The sequence below is a fragment of the Neovison vison genome, chromosome 3 (genome assembly GCF_020171115.1).
Source record: "Neovison vison isolate M4711 chromosome 3, ASM_NN_V1, whole genome shotgun sequence".
NCBI lineage: Eukaryota > Metazoa > Chordata > Mammalia > Carnivora > Mustelidae > Neogale > Neogale vison.
This window is the reverse complement of record NC_058093.1, coordinates 182,799,821-182,817,005: the sequence shown is the minus strand read 5'-3', so window position 1 is coordinate 182,817,005 and position 17,185 is coordinate 182,799,821. Positions and strand designations below refer to the sequence as shown.

General features: G+C 40.8%; 1 protein-coding gene across 2 annotated transcripts in view; it reads left to right on the top strand.

Annotated features, from left to right (window-relative positions):
- Positions 1-17,185, top strand: part of PIEZO2 (piezo type mechanosensitive ion channel component 2) — a 456,415-nt gene that overhangs the window by 433,375 nt on the left and 5,855 nt on the right. For both annotated transcript variants that reach the window (XM_044243416.1, XM_044243417.1), the window contains 6 exons: positions 5,384-5,542; positions 7,425-7,572; positions 11,267-11,455; positions 11,762-11,854; positions 14,179-14,351; positions 16,187-16,315. In XM_044243416.1, coding sequence (XP_044099351.1) covers positions 5,384-5,542; positions 7,425-7,572; positions 11,267-11,455; positions 11,762-11,854; positions 14,179-14,351; positions 16,187-16,315 — 891 coding nt within the window. The remainder of the gene's footprint in view (positions 1-5,383; positions 5,543-7,424; positions 7,573-11,266; positions 11,456-11,761; positions 11,855-14,178; positions 14,352-16,186; positions 16,316-17,185) is intronic.

Sequence of the window (17,185 nt, the reverse complement as noted above, 5' to 3'; positions counted from 1 at the left end):
GAGACTAATGGTCAATGGGGAAAGGGCTAGTGAGATCCTTGGAAGTGGCTGGCTCCTGCCTTTCCCTCTGTCTCCTTGAAATCTAAGCTCCAGCCATATTGAACCTCTTTAGTAACTAGAGGGCACCACATTCTCCTGCACCTCAAAGGAGGCTCACTGCTCTTCTGACCCACAACCAACCCACTCTTCTTCCTCACTCTTTAGATTTCCCAGGAAATCTACTCCACTGGAAACACTACTTGGGACCAAGCCAGGGCTTAATGCTTGAGCAAATGAGTGGGTCAGTGGATATAAGAGAAACAAGGGGGACTAGTATAAATGGGAGGTAATGGGAGCAAAGAGTCAACACTAGAGCACGTGGGAGCACCCTATAATGTAATAATAATGATCAATTTAATTAACATATCATTAAAAGTCTTCACGTTTAACAGGAAAATTGATCTTTTTATCATAACTCAACGGTCATTCCTGGCCAAGCCTCATGAATAACAAGCCAATCGGGCTGGCTAATGTTTTTCCAAAGTATGACTAGAAAGTAATGAAAACTTCTCTCATTTATGTGCTTCATAATTTGACTCAGTTGTCATTCCTAACAAGGAAATTCAAATCTCTTCTGACAATGTTGGAGCTACATGTCTGCTCTCACACAGTGGACTAGACTTTGACCTTTTGATTTCAGTGGCAATGCAAATATTTTAAAAGAGAGAATGGAATTAGGATAATTTTCCATGAGTCTGAAGTAGAACTAAGTAAAGAAAGGATTTTTTTCCCCCAGAAGACTACCAACAGCCCAGTAAGTTTTTCATGCCACACTGTGTATGGGGAGAGTGAACATAGCTTGGCTGATAAAATGATCCATATTAAGGCAAACTTTTTGTAAAAATACTAGAATTTGTTCATGAGAACATTGTGGATCTTATTTGTTAGTCTTTAAAACAGAATAAATGTGATTTTCTAAATAAACCACATTCAACACCCATGGTAGTTAGATGATGAATGTTGATTATTTCTGTGACATTTGAAAACTTCAACACACATTCTCCATCAGCCTTCCTAGAAGCTCTTAATTTCAGAGTGAAAGAGACCTTTAAAATATTTCTAGACCTACTAATTCCACAGATGAAGGCGGGTGAAACCAAACCCAAGAGGGATTCCCAAAGTCACTCAGCTAGCTAGTAGTGAGATCAGATCCCAATCACAGACCTCTTGACCCAATTGTTATGCTACACCTCTCCTCCCATGGGGAGCATCCTATACTCACTTCCAAGCATTTTTGTTATCATAATATAACCTACCATTCATTATGCACTTATGAAAAGAATTTAATTTTTTCACCCCCAGAAGAGGGCTCAAGAACATCGATCTTGCCCTGTCTCGATAAAACAGTCCTCAACAAAGACTGATGTTTCCAGGACCATGGCAATGGCGAGGCCCTAGAGAATCCTTTAGCAGGATCAAATCACCAAATAGTTGGGTCATTCCCACTTGTATGAGTTTCTTATTGATGCTGTAACAAATTACCACCAACTAAGGACTTAAAACAAAATAAATTTATCACCTTAAAGTTGTGTAGGCCAGACGTCTGATACAGGTCTCACTAGACTAAAATCAAGGTGTTGGCAGGGCTGCATTCCTTTCTAAAGACCCTCGGGTGGGTCGCCGGGATGGCTCCATTGGTTAAGTGACTACCTTCAGCTCAGGTCATGAGCCCAGGGTCCTGAGCTCCCTGCTCAACTGGGAGCCTCCTTCTCCTCTGTCTCTGTTTCTGCTCTCTCGCTCACACTCACTTTCTCTCAAATAAATAAATAACATCTTTAAAAAATAAAATAACAAAAAAATAAAGTCTCTGGGGGAGAATCCCTTTACTCGCCTTTTCCAGTTTCTGGAGATGTCTTCCTTGGCTCATGGCCCCACCTTAGCCTTCAAAGGCAACCTCAGTGCATGGAGTCCGCTTCTTATTGCATCATTCTGAACATTCCTCTGCCATCTTGGCTGCTTCTGAGCACAGCGGAGAAAGATTTCTCCCTTTAAGAACTCATTAACTAGATTCAACCCACCTGGATAACCCAGGCACTCTCTCTACCTTGAACACCTTAACCAATATCAAGTATAAAGTCTTCTTTGCCATGAAACATGACATATCCATAGGTTCTGGGGATTAAGCAATAATACCTTCCAAACCAAACAGAGCTGGAATGTTTGTTAAAATGACTGAATGAATGAAAACTTCTTTTGTGCATATTGAATTGCATAATCAATTCAATTTTTCATTTATTGAGCACCTGCTATGTCCAGAGCAGTAGACCAGGTGAAAAGGGGCATGACGTCCCTGTGACTAAAGCAGGGACCTGGCCCTTTGTGGGAAGGACCACACAATGGCTTCCATGGATTGAGGCACTATGATAAATATTAAAAGTTTGACTGCAGTTGTACACCTAAAACTAATATAATGTTGTATGGCAATAATATCTCAGTTTTTAAAGTAATAAAAACTTAGGAAGTTTTTATCCAGAAACTCTTCTTGTCCATTGTAGGACCCTTCTCCCTCATGTCTAGCTTCCGGGACATGCATTTTCTGTTCTGTTACAATTTTGCCTTTCCCAGAATGTCATATGAATGTAATCACACATTCCATGGCCTTGAAGGCTGGCTGTTTCCACTTGGCATAGTGTATTTGATATTCATCCCTATCGTGGCCTCTATCAGTACTTAATTATTTTTTGTTGGTCAGTAATATTCTATCATATAAATGTTTCAAAGAATGTTTAAATATAGAAAAGTTTAAGGACATCTGGGTTGTTTTTACTTCCTTTTTTAAGATTTTATTTATTTATTAGAGAGAGAGAGAGAGGGAATGAGAGACAGAGAACATGAGGAAGGAGGGTCAGAAGGAGAAACAGACTCCCTGCTGAGCAAGGAGCCCCATGTGGGACTCAGTCCTGGGACTCCAGGATCATGACCTGAGCCAAAGGCTCAGGCCATGGCCTCACCTCAATGGTCATTCCTAATGCAAAGGATTGCCCTTTCTTTATTTTTGGATATTTAATTCAAGATATGTTTGGATCAGTGAGCCTTGAGTCTTCATTGCCAGCATGTCTGTGACAGCACACATTCATGACATTTCAAGCCCTATGTTGCCATCACTTGTTAACATGAAAATAATTCATTTGTTCTCCAGATATTGTTACTGACAACTTAATTCATTATTGCGCAAAAGAAAACATTCATTAATAGTCATATTGTCTAAATCCTTTCAAAACAGGAAAAGAGTAAGGGAAGGTACACATTGGAATTGGAATTTCTGTATGGTTCTAAAGCATACAGAAAAACAATTATGGCTACTGGTTATAATATTGAGCATCAGGAAGCTCTGGTGTTTTGAATAATTAATCTGAAAAAATGGCATTTCTTGTGTATATGCATATGATTTAGTGTACAGACTTTCATTAGGTGCCTACAGTCTACAAAGCCCTGTGTGGCCGGTGCTCTGGGCGATGGAGAGATGAGTAAGGCATGATTCCAGCCTCCAGCAATAAAAAATGGAGAGATCACCAAAGAAATAGGGCTTTCAGTATGGGACAAGATTAATGTCCTTAATTAGATCTGACACAATTACTTCAGTAACTACAGATTAACTATGATCTATTCCAACTTGATTCATTTTAAGGTTGTAGGAAGGGAAAGGTTTGTTTGTTTGTTTGTTTGTTCTTAAGTTTTTATTTAAATTCCAGCTAGTTAACATACAGTGTAAAATGAGTTTGGGGTATACAATTTAGTGATTCAGCACTTAACATACAGGACCCAGTGCTCATCACAATATGGGTTGGTCCTTTTATAAGGACTAGAAGACAATACAGTTTTAAGTCTTTGATTATAATTTTGATAAATATAGAGTTTTTCCTCATGCAGTTATTGTACACATTATTTGTAAAAGCCAAGGGCACTTCGCTGCAGAGTTAAAAGAAGTTTCTTTCCTACTACAGTGCCAATAGATACAGCCCCAGGAAGGAAGAGGAAAGGGATGGTTGGGATGGGCTCTCTGTAAGGTTTCTGATGTGTTTATTAACAACTTGTCAAGTGCTAGATCATGGTCAAATATTTTTAATTTATTAGGAACTGAAATACCAAAGCTGGTTTCTTCACAGCAGAGACACTTACAAGCAATATTTTTGAGATTTCTACGTTTTGAGATCTACATGGAGGTTACCAGGCCCCTGGGGCACAAAGATTCAAGTGTTCCTGGATGGTTCTTAGATCTGGTCAACTAAATAGCTATTTTCAGCTAAAAAAAAATAACATGTCTTCTTCTAATGTCAAAATTAAAAGTTAACAAGACAAATCCAAAATACAAATAGTAATATACTGGTGTAATATACTGGTGTAAAAAACTTTACACTTAATTTTAAACCCAGGGAAAAGGATACCTACCTAGTGCTTGCCGAGTCAAAAGTCTTATGTTTCATTTCCTTTGAAACATGTATTGACCATGTTTAGTATTCTTGTAGAATTCTGCCTTACTCCAAAGTTAAAAATGGTCCTGTGGCTCACCATCCTTTGAAAAGTGTTTCCGATTTGTTTCTGGTGTGAAATTTAGTTCCACCAAGTTTTTCCTCCAACTTATCCTAGCATTTATGAACTGTCCAGCACTGTGGGTCTCTTCATCAATTATTCCCCACGAGAAGGGACTGCAATCTCTCTTGTTGGAGACATCATTAAGAAAAGAATGTTAGATCATGGAATCATAGATTTTCAGAGGTAGGGAAAATCTTCAAATAAAGTCATGGATGTCTTGGGCATGATGTCTTGAGGAGTAATTGCCATGGTTTATAAACACAACTGGAACCCACATCTGGGTTTTAAAACTTTGTTAATCCATGACTTCTCTCTCTCTCTCTCTCTCTCTCTCTCTCTATATATATATATATATATATAAAACAAACAAACAAAAAAATGAGGGGAGGAGGTAATTCACTTCTCAGAATACTTTCTCCTACATCTTCCATTTATGGGTCCTTTTGTAGTAAAAAAATGCATTTTTTGATGAGCTTTGATTTGGAACATGGTAGCATCATCTTCTATGTTGGGAGAAAATATTAGTAAATTTGCTTAAAAATAAATGAATTTAATTATGGTCTAAAAAACTGAATAATGCACTAATACATTGGAGGCACCGTTTATATATATATATATATTTTTTTTTTAATTATTAGATTTTCTTACCTTACTTTTTGCCTTCGAAGTGATCTATGAACAGAGGATTCCTTACAATTGGCTGCATTGACTCTAAGCGCCAGAGGGTCAATTAGGCTTTTCTTTTTTTTTAAATCCTAAACTGATGTGATGTTGTAGCATTATTTCACTTTCCTGTGTTTTTACATTTTAGGAAGTTCAGCCAGAACCTGGTTGCTCAGCTTTGGTACTTTGTGAAATGTGTTTACTTTGGGCTGTCTGCCTACCAAATCCGTTGTGGCTACCCAACACGAGTCCTTGGAAACTTCCTCACCAAGAGCTACAATTATGTCAACCTCTTCTTGTTTCAAGGGTAAGGAAGGACACTCTGTATTGCCACAGATACTCACGGAGGGGAGGCTGGTAAGAAAAAGACTTTCATTTTCCTCAGGAAGAAACAGGAAGGTGCAGAACGCTGACATAGCAATATGGAGCATCCCAGAACTCTTCACGATCTTCAGCAAAAGACAGATATGCCTCTTTAAATAACTTTCTGTCAATAATTGACATACATCTGGCCAGTATGTCCTTCTAAAATCAGCCACATGGCTTAATTTTCTATTGCTGTATCCCGAGTAATTAGTGTGGTAATATCTCAGGATGAAAAATAGGGATATATGATCTTTAAGTATTAATATATTTCTGGGCACAATAGAACAGAAATTTGGAATCTGGACTCTTTCAAAATACCGTTGGGATTTTGTGTTTACAGTAAGTGCCTCCATTGACAAGGGCCATTTATTCCATCTAGCGTCAAACTAAATGCCACATGGTTTGCTTGTTCCTGATAGTAAGTTAGTTACTCAAATGAAGCATATTGGCTCTTTGTTGAGGATTTCTTTGGTAGTAGTTCCTCTCTGTTCCCTTGGAATTGTACCACAGCATAAAAGGCCGGGCTGCTCATGGCACTGCTGGCTTCTCGGTTGTACCAAACCTAGGGATGGTGACGTAGTCTCAGAGCTGTAGAGCATGCTCACTGAGTCACTTGGTGTTGGTCTGAGGATGGCCGGGTATTTCTTCCAGGTGTTGGATTAGTGTTCATTTGGCAGAGCTGAGTGGCCTAGGGGAGAGGCCATGAGGTGCACCTGGGTTCTCCAGCCGGAGAGAAGCTCTGTGTTAGTCAAGAAACAAGGAACAGCCTCCAGACCCAAGAGGAGCCCAGGCCAACCCATTCCTAAATACAAGAAACAAAGCCAGAATCTTATTAAACTTGGGCACTGACTAAGTCCACCAGGTGTGGGCTCTACTGTGTGCCACCAAACACTTGTCCTGCTCCCTCTGACAGCAGTCATTTGTCCTCATCTTTCAGGCACCAGCTACCTAACTTTTCCTAGCTCATTCAGCAGCAAAACCCCAATGTTCAATAATCCTCTGACCAACAAATTCTCACAAGCAAATGTTTAAAAAAGTAAAATTATGGGGTTTCTTTGCAGAAGATATGCTCTTAAGTATAGAAAATCCTAAAAACTCAACCAGAAAACTGTTGAAAGTAATCAACGAATTCAGTGTAAATTTGCAGACTGTAAAATCAACACCCAGAAATCAGTGGTGTTTCCATATGCTAAAAACAAAATATCATGGGGGGAAAAAAACCAACAACAACAAAGAAAACTATCTCATTCACAACATCACCAAAAACAATAAAATATTCAGAGATGAATTTAATCAAAAAGATTAAGCCCCTACAAAGCTTTGGTGAGAAAAATTGGAGAGGACACCTTCAAATGTATTTAAAAAGGGAATCCTGGGGCACCTGGGTGACTCAGTCAGTTAAGCCTCTGCCTTCGGCTCAGGTCATGATCCCAGGGTCCTGGGATCGAGCCCTGGGATCGAGTCCCTGCTCAATGGGCAGTCTGCTTCTCCCTCTCCCTCTGCCCCTCCACCCACCACTTGTGGTCTCTCTCCCTCTTTCTTGAATAAATAAAAAATTTTAAAAAAGAAAAAATAAATAAATTAAAAGGGAATCCTAATTTGTTAAAACCATCAACAAAAAGAAAAAAAAATGAATGGGCAATACTAATTTATACATTGACTCATGATGGAAGAGGTTGTAATCCCAGTTGCATTTTACCATAAGAGTCACCCTGAGAATTGCTTCTGAGACATAGGGCTAAGACTACAAGAACTCCTGGGGTTGAGAGGGTGATGGGGGCCACCCCACAACTATCTGTCTAACAAGATGTGGCTTCTGGCAGGTTCCGCCTGGTTCCGTTTCTGACGGAGCTGAGGGCTGTGATGGACTGGGTGTGGACAGACACGACCTTGAGCCTTTCCAGCTGGATCTGTGTGGAGGATATCTATGCTCACATATTCATCCTGAAATGTTGGCGGGAGTCCGAAAAAGTAAGCCAGAAAAATGCCTGATCCCTTATTGTTTCCCTTCCATCCAGGCTGGTTATGAGATTAATGTGAACCTCTGCAAGTTTTGTAGCCAAATAAAGAGGGAAAGGGGGACAGAAACAGTGAGGATCTTTAAGTGTCCCATTGGTTTCCACCCCCTGGACTTGGGAATTTGGGACTCACTGTTGCCTTTAGTCAGCAATAGCGTCCAGATGTCTTCCCCTTTTGGCAAATGTATATTGTAGTTATTTTTAAAAGAAGAAATGATATATTGCTGTGTGACCCAATAATTGTTAAATGGCTCATTGGGGAGCAGAAGGGAATGTGGTACGATAGAGAAAAGTGAGGTCAGGTGGCTTGGACTCAGGCTCACCCTCTGACTCATTCTTTGATGAGCGACAGGACAATATGACTTCTTTGCACAGAGGAAATTGAACTACAAATATTTGCTTATTCTGTTAGATTGAATATTAAGATTTAAATATGGATAGAATTACTGTTATTTATTGGATTTTTTCACAAGTTTAACATCTGAAACAGGAGTCTGTTGAATAATAGCAACAGGACCGCTCAATGATAATTAGCTGAGGTGGTATAAAATGTCTTTTTTTCCTCTTCTCTGTAATACTCTCTTTGGAAAAGTTTCCTCTAGTCTGTATACTTTCTAGTATGTTCTGTTGCTGCTTCTGGGAATTTCAGCTTCACAGGGCAGGGGCCCACTGACCTGTGGGCCCTGTGTTTATGGGGTTTGTGGGAGTGAAGGAGATACAGCTGGCAGTAAACTTAAAATCATAGAGCTTGTACTGATTTTTAAGGAGCAGAAAAGCTGTTAAAATGTCAGAATATGGTGGGGTGCCTGGGTGGCTTAGTCAATTAAGTGGCTGCCTTTGGCTCAGGTCATGATCCCATGGTCATGGGATTGAGCCCAGCATTGGCATCCTGCTTAGCAGAGAATCTGCTTCTCCCTCTCCCTCTGCCTGCCACTCTGCCTACTTGTGCTCTCTCTCTGTGTCAAATAAAGAAATAAAATATTTTTTTAAAAATGACAGAATATGAGATATATGAGAGCTGTTCTACCAAAGGGACTTTGAGGGTAACAATCATGTTGACAAAGGACCTGGAAATCATGACAAATGAAGAAGAGGAGAAAGAACCAAGAATTGTTCTGTCTGAAGTAGAAAAAAAAATGGAAGGAGGCAAAAATAATACCCATTTGTAACTGTTTGAAATACTGGGAAATAGAGGAAATGTCTGAATTTATTTGTAAGGCTCAAGATAACAGAGTTTAAGACAAGTTAGGGAGGGTACATATTGCATGGAGCACTGGGTATGGTGCATAAACAATGAATTTTGGAACACTGAAAAAATTTAGATCAAATTAAAAAAAAAAAGACAAGTTGGCAAAAGCTCTGGTAAGTTTCAGTGGGATATGAAGAACTTTCTAATAATTGAAGCTACCCCATCATAGCTAGGCTGCCTCAGGAGGTATCCATGTATACACGGTGACACTAGGAGAACTCACATCCTGGACCCTACCCGCTGGGAGGTACAGGTTCATCTCTAGCTCCAGGAGCTATTTATTCATTCAACAATTACCATATCAGTTGTCTATTGCTGCAATCAAACAGCCTCAAACATAATGGCCTAAAAATATATATATTTATTATTATATATTCATTATATATAATATATAATAAATTAATACATATTTAATTTGATTAATTAAATATATATTTTTAAAATAAATTAAATAAATATTATATATTATGTATATATATATAGAGAGAGAGAGAGAGCATGCAGAACAGGTATGGGCAGAGAGTGAGGGAGAAAGAGAGAAACTCAAGCAGGGCCTACGCCAAACGCAGAGCCCAACATGGGGCTTGATCTCATGACCCTGAGATCATGATCTGAGCTAATCCCTCGCTTAATGGTCTGAGCCACCCAGGCACCCCAAACTCAGTGGATGAAAAATAACAACCATTTCCTTTGCTCGCAATTCTGCAGGTGGGCAGTTTGGGCTGGACGCCATTGAACAGACTTGCCGATAGGTCATCCTGTGGCTCCCCTTTCAAAGGGGCTGAGCACAGGCAAGAAAAAGGCCAGAGAGAGAATCAGTTCAAGGGAGAGGCAAGTTGAGAGGATAATTTTAGAATGGAGAGGATCTGTACCTCTCTAGGTGTCAAGGAAAAGAATAGTAGAAAAAAAGAAAAGCAAAAGTTCTTGGTATTAAAGCCAAAGGAAGAAGGTCCAGGTGGGAATCAGGGCAGGGGGGTGTGGCTTGTGGGGGATGGGTCTGGGGCCTGGAAAGCATGGAATCAGAGGCCTGGGTGAACAAGTTAGTAGGGAAGAGGACCGGCCATCCTACAAGAAGCTAGAGAAAGATGAGCAGTGAATAAACACACCACATAGCTCGTCTTCTCCATGAAATAGATGAGTTCATGTGTTGACAGCAAGGGGGAAGGACGACATCCCAGGACCCAGGGCCCGACCCCAGGAGCACCGGAAACAGTGAGATACTACTTCCGCTGGATGAATGGGTGGGGAGTTCTTATGAGGTAGTCTCTCCGTCAGAGCTCACAGGACTGTCCCATGTTGATACGGGGTCACTTTTCATAGAAGCAGCGTTTCTGCCCCATTTGTTGGCTCTTACAAGCCTTTCACTGTCTTTGAGTCAACAGGTGACAACCTTCTTAGTACCATAGTGAGAGGTGACACCATTGTCAGTCTGCCTTGTGAAGGCTGGTGTTGCTCTGCCCTGGAACACTAGGCATTCCTGCCCATGAAAAGTTTACAATCATTGCTGTTGTTTTATTTCAAGAAATAAAAAGCCTTGTTTAATGTATCACCCCTACTTAAATATATACTTCTATCTTATGCTAAGTCAAAGGGTATTTCATATTTTAAATCACACCTGGTAAAACTTTCTGAGAACTTACGTGTCGGGGAGGACACCACCAAGGGAGTCTGAGCAAATCTGGGAGTCATTTCCACTCTGTCCCATCAGAGACTGAAGCATTACCAGGGACAATCTCTTGTCTAGTGTGAAGCAGAAAAGTAAGCTTCTTTTAACAGTGACTTTTCTTGGGGATTACTCTGAGTTGAATATACTGTGCTCCAGGGGATTTATGAATATGCTTATGAAAGCAGAACAATTTCCCGAAAGGCAGAGTGTTGAATATGAACACCCACAAATGCAGGACACTTGGTCCTAGTCATAGTTTACTTTTCTTTTTTATTTATTTATTTGAGAGAGAGAGAGAGACAGAGAGCTTGAGTACAAGTGGGGGGAGGGGCAGAAGGAGAGGGAGAAGCAGGCTCCCACTGAGCAGGGAACCCAATGTGGGCTCAATCCCAGGACCCTGGGATCACGGCCCAATGACCTAAGCCGGTGGCAGACACTTAACTGACTGAGCCACCCAGGCACCCCCCCCTCACACACACAACAATTTTAAGGAGAAAGTCTGTCAGGTCCCATTGGTCCCTCATGGTAACACAGTGGAAATGTGTTGGGAGCTCATTACAGCTTCACATCACCACCTAACTTCATAGACTGGGGACAAGTTTGCTCTCCCCACTTCAGGGTGAGTGACGCAGAATCAGGTCCCAGTCAGGTCCTGTGGGAAGAGCAAGGCATCCTTCCCACACCTGCTTCTGGAACTGGAAGCCTGAGACCTGTGTGACTTCTCTGTTGCAGAGATACCCGCAGCCCCGGGGGCAGAAGAAGAAGAAAGTGGTGAAGTATGGCATGGGAGGCATGATCATCGTTCTGCTCATCTGCATCGTCTGGTTTCCCCTTCTCTTCATGTCCTTGATCAAATCTGTGGCAGGGGTCATCAACCAGCCCCTGGACGTCTCAGTCACGATTACCCTGGGAGGGTACCAGGTAACTGCTGTGTCCCTCCCCCCAGGTCTGGCTCCCCTGCCCATGTCTTTCCTGCCACAGGATGTTCAGTTAGCTTTTGCGGCCAGATTCTCTTCCCCTGCATTTTAACTGGTCAGCATATGCGTGGCATATGAGATAAGGCGCAGAAGACATTGAAAGGGTAGTTCTGTTCTGGTGTGAGGCACTGGAATAATCACTTCCAAAAAGAGATCCCTGAGGCCAGTTGCCATTGGGTACACAGTGGGTGATGATATACTGTATAAATATTTCTCTTTTAACTCTCTTTTAAAACTCTTTGTTTTCCAGCCCATTTTCACAATGAGTGCCCAGCAAAGCCAGTTGAAAGTTATGGATCAGCCAAAGTTTAATAAGTTTATGAAAGCTTTCTCTAGGGACACTGTAAGTAAATGTGTGTTGTAGATGTCTGTGAAGACCTTTCATCTAGGTGAGCTTATGGCTTGTCACTTTATTCACTGTTCTGCTGTGGCCTGTTGTGGGAAGGACTCTTCAAGGATTACCAGTGGCCACTGGCCACTTGGATAATCTGAGACATTATGTCTGTATTATTGGATAGAGGTGTCAATAAACATAATTTTAATTCAGGACATTTTAATGTAAGCTCAATAGATTTAGGTCCTCTTTTATATTTTTAGATGTTTTTAATTGCAGTAGATACTGATCCCTTTGACAGCTAGGTCTAGTCTGAGAATCTTACCTTCAGGAAGTAATTCAAAATATTGGAAAAGCTCTATGCAGGCACCTTCTTGTGATGGCATTCTTAGTATTGACAAAAGTTGGAAGCAGCTGAGGGCTCAGTAAGTAGAGACTGTTGAATAAATTATAGCAAATGTGTCCAGTGAATCTGATGGGCACTGGCTTCCCTAGGGTGGTTGGCATGGGAGAAGGGGGCTACCACTTTTCATTTTAGTTACACATTGTGTTGTCTGAATATTTTCCAGGCAACTTCTTTTGTAATACAAAATAATCATTGCAAAGACCACACATGGCATGAACATGTCTCAAGATAAGACATAAATGAAAAAGAATATACGCTATTATTTTTTTTCCAATTTATTTATTTTCAGAAAAACAGTGTTCATTATTTTTTCACCACACCCAGTGCTCCATGCAAGCCGTGCCCTCTATAATACCCACCACCTGGTACCCCAACCTCCCACCCCCCACCACTTCAAACCCCTCAGATTGTTTTTCAGAGTCCATAGTCTCTCATGGTTCACCTCCCCTTCCAATTTACCCAAAAGCACATACCCTCCCCAATGTCCATAACCCTACCCCCCTTCTCCCAACCCCCCTCCCCCCAGCAACCCACAGTTTGTTTCGTGAGATTAAGAGTCACTTATGGTTTGTCTCCCTCCCTATCCCATCTTGTTTCATGGATTCTTCTCCTACCCACTTAAGCCCCCATGTTGCATCACCACTTCCTCATATCAGGGAGATCATATGATAGTTGTCTTTCTCCGCTTGACTTATTTCACTAAGCATGATACGCTCTAGTTCCATCCATGTTGTCGCAAATGGCAAGATTTCGTTTCTTTTGATGGCTGCATAGTATTCCATTGTGTATATATACCACATCTTCTTTATCCATTCATCTGTTGATGGACATCTAGGTTCTTTCCATAGTTTGGCTATTGTGGACATTGCTGCTATAAACATTCGGGTGCACGTGCCCCTTTGGATCACTACGTTTGTATCGTTAGGGTAAATACCCAGTAGTGCAATTGCTGGGTAATCTACCAAAATTGAACCAGGAAGAAATAGAAAGCCTGAACAGACCCATAACAAGTAAGGAGATTGAAACAGTCATTAAAAATCTCCAAACAAACAAAAGCCCAGGGCCAGACGGCTTCCCGGGGGAATTCTACCAAACATTTAAAGAAGAACTAATTCCTATTCTCCTGAAACTGTTCCAAAAAATAGAAATGGAAGGAAAACTTCCAAACTCATTTTATGAGGCCAGCATCACCTTGATCCCAAAACCAGACAAGGATCCCATCAAAAAAGAGAGCTATAAACCAATATCCTTGATGAACACAGATGCGAAAATTCTCGCTATTATTTTTTAAGTGATGTTTAAAAATCTGCATTTCCTACTGCATATAATAGTGATAATGTCCTGTTGGCAAAGTTGTGGTTGATGTATTCTTTTCTCTCCATTGTAAATTCAGAATAATATGAGAAATTTATTTTTCATAATTAAAATTTGCTTTACAAATAATACTTCCCTATTTAAAGAAAATGATTAGGCAGATGGAAACTTAGCTCCTTTATAAAAATTATCAGCCTCTAATGCACACTGCCCAGACTCATCTGAAGAGATGTGCAGCTGTGAAGGTAGGACCAAGATGTTGTGGCTGGATTAAATTTGACTGTCTCATGAGAGGGAACACCCCAAGAGTTGATAAGTTTCCGGCTTAGTGGGGAGGAAAAATAACATCAAATCCTTTGATTTGTCTTTATTGATTAATTGAAACAATTCTGTACCTGTACTATAATGAGATTGCTCTGTGTCACTGGGGCTGCCTATTCCACATGCAGAGGGAAAGTAGTACCATGGAGCACCAAGCCCATCCACTGTAGAAACTGTCCTTCCATAGGAAGAAATCCTCATTCAGCAGTCAGTTAAAAGGAATAGCAATTGCTTTATTTATACATCACCATGTCTATGATATATTTATGCATGTGTATTTGTGTGCATACAGGGTGCTATGCAATTTCTGGAAAATTATGAAAAAGAAGACATAACAGTAGCAGAACTGGAAGGAAACTCAAATTCTTTGTGGACCATCAGCCCTCCCAGTAAGCAGAAAATGATAGAGGAACTCATGGACCCCAATAGTAGCTTCTCTGTTGTTTTTTCATGGAGTATTCAGAGGTAGTTACTGTCTTTCCATGTATGATTTCCCCCTTTCCCCCCAATGTAAACTCGGGGCGGGGGTGGGAGGATAGAAGGACAGAAAAATTCAACTGATGTGGGTTTTAGTTGATATCATGCTTTGGGAACATTCATTTGATGCTACAGCTAAACTTTTGTGTTTATTAAATAGTGATCTTCCTGAGAATCTTTGGCAAAAAATAAGAACCTTGTAGTTTTCCTTTTTCCTGTTAACCTCAGTCTTTAAAGAGAGGCTGGCCATGAGTTCTGTGAACAAGAGAGAGAGGCAAAGTGAAAGGAAAATGGTTAAGGACTCATAGAAATGAAATAGTCTGGATGGTGGTAAGATTTCCCTGAAAGGGTGAAGTTTGTTCTTTGGAATTAAGAACTGGCAGCCTCAGGAACCCCAGTTCTCACTTGCATCCATCCCCCGAACATGGGGAAACCCTAACAGATTTTTCTCTCCACACATAGTGTGCGTGAGCAGCCTGGCAGTCCCAGGAGGCGAGAGCTGAGAGGCTCCTTCCCACCTAACCTGAGCCAATGGCCGGCCTGCGGCCAGTATTTCGCTCATTATTTTTTTTAAAGTTTTTATTTAAATTCCAGTGAACATACAGTGTGATATTAGTTTCAGGGGTACAGTATAGTGATTCAGCACTTTCATACAATACCCAGTGCTCATCACAAGTGCCCTCCTTAGCTCCCATCACCTACTTCCCTTCTCCCCCCTCCCCTCTGATAACCAACAGTTTGCTCTCTATAGTTAAGAGTCTGTTTCTTGGTTGGCCTCCTTCTCCCTCTCTTTTTTTCCCCCCTTTGCTCATTTGTTTTGTTTCCTAAATTCCACACATGAGTGAGATCACATGATGTTTGTCTCTCTCTGACTTGTTTTGCTCAACATAATACTCTCTGGCTTTATTCCCAGCTTTGCAAATGACATTTCATTCTTTTTGGTGATTGAGATATATATATACATATATATATATATAGACATATATATATATGTCACATCTTCTTTATCCATTCCTAAGAGCACGTCTTGGGAAAAGTTCTCGCATTCAAAAACCCAGTGTGTTAGTGAAGTACTTGGGACACCTTGACAAGATAAGCTAGTTGGAAAGGCTTAGTGTTTGTTTGTTTGTTTGTTTGTTATCATGGTCTCGTGATTTCAGGATTCTCTGGCGGCTTATTTGGGAAGTCAGGTGGTAGGCACATTTGGGTCCATGATTCCTGGTTTCTAGGATGAAATTAAGAAAAAAATCACGATAGGTACCTAGGAAGCCTTCTCCAATTTAAGATGATTTCAAAGGGGGCTGTTCAGAATTGAAAGAACTCCTTCCTGAATCTTATTTTCTCCTTTAGAATTCACATCCCAAGTTCCTCACACGAAATTCTGGACTGCCAAAAATTTATTTTCTAGCCTTTTCTTTGAAGAGCTACCAAAAAATTAATGACATTAAAGATCAGATTTTGATTGAACGTTCTTTTAAAAACGTGGATTCTATTAGTCAGCATTAGACTAACCTCATTAGATTAATATAAGAATGTTGCAGAAATTCATATCAGACCATCAAGACAGTTTCTCTTTTAGTCAGCAGACTGCCTCCTCACGTGCCGTCTGTTTTAAAGGTGTTTGTGGCCTCCCTGGGGTTTACTAACTTGGTTGTCTACGAAGCAGGACATAAAGGTGAGGTGGACAGAAAAGGTTGGGGTTGACAGTTGTGGATCCAATGAAGACTTGGTGAGATTAATAAAATAGTCAAGTGAATTTTTGAATCTCTCTACCAGACTTCTGACTAATCACTGACATTGGGCCCTTTTATCTTTCTTCACAGAAACATGAGCCTTGGTGCAAAAGCAGAAATAGCAACCGATAAGCTATCTTTTCCTCTTAAAAATACTACACGTAAGAATATAGCTAAAATGATCGCTGGCAACAACACAGAAAGTTCAAGAACGCCCGTGTAAGTGATTGCTCCTGTTCATTAGCTTTAATAGATGGCTATATTTGGTACAAAATCTCCATTTGCAAATTCATATATGCAAGAAATGCAACATTCTCCATTCTCCAGTAACCCAAGTGAATCTCTACTTGGAGATCTCATTATGTTACATTAAGACAGCTCTGTTTTTTTCCCCTCTCCCTCTCTGTCCACCTAGCCCTGGGAGCCCTGATCTTGTCGCTGGGTAGCAGACCTTGCTCTTATCTGACCATAATCACCAAAAGCCAAGAAGAGCTCCTGGGAAACCCCTCTTTTACTCTTACTCCTGACCTGGGCTCATTGAATGCCTGGCTACTAGATGGGGGTACAGGGAAGACAAGGAATAAAGGGAAGCTTGGCAGGGGTTTGGAGGGGACCTCTATATTAATATATTATCTTGCATATATGCATATGCATATAAATACTCCACTTCAAAGAAATCCAAGCTGGGATTTTAGATTCTAGTATGAGAACTAGGAGGAAGGGATGAAATGCTATGGGTGCAAAACCGCTAAATCACATTCACTGGCCAATGTCTAGTTCTGACCTCCAGTCTGCCCTGGCCCCACTGTGCTGCACTAAGCATCAGAGCTGCCATGATGCAGTCCTCACACTGTTTTCCCTAAGACAGCATTTTTTAATCACTACAGTTAAAGGAACCTCAAAGATTGTCAAATCTTCCCTCATCGTTTTCCCATGAAAGAACAGGCCTAGAAGGACAGAGAGACCTGCTCACATTAACCAGTTCGTCCTCTGCAGAGGGAGGGTCAGGTCCAGGCCACCAGCTGTCTCCTCGAGCCTCAATCTTGTCACTAGATAGATTCATGCAGTCCACTTGATTATGGATATAAT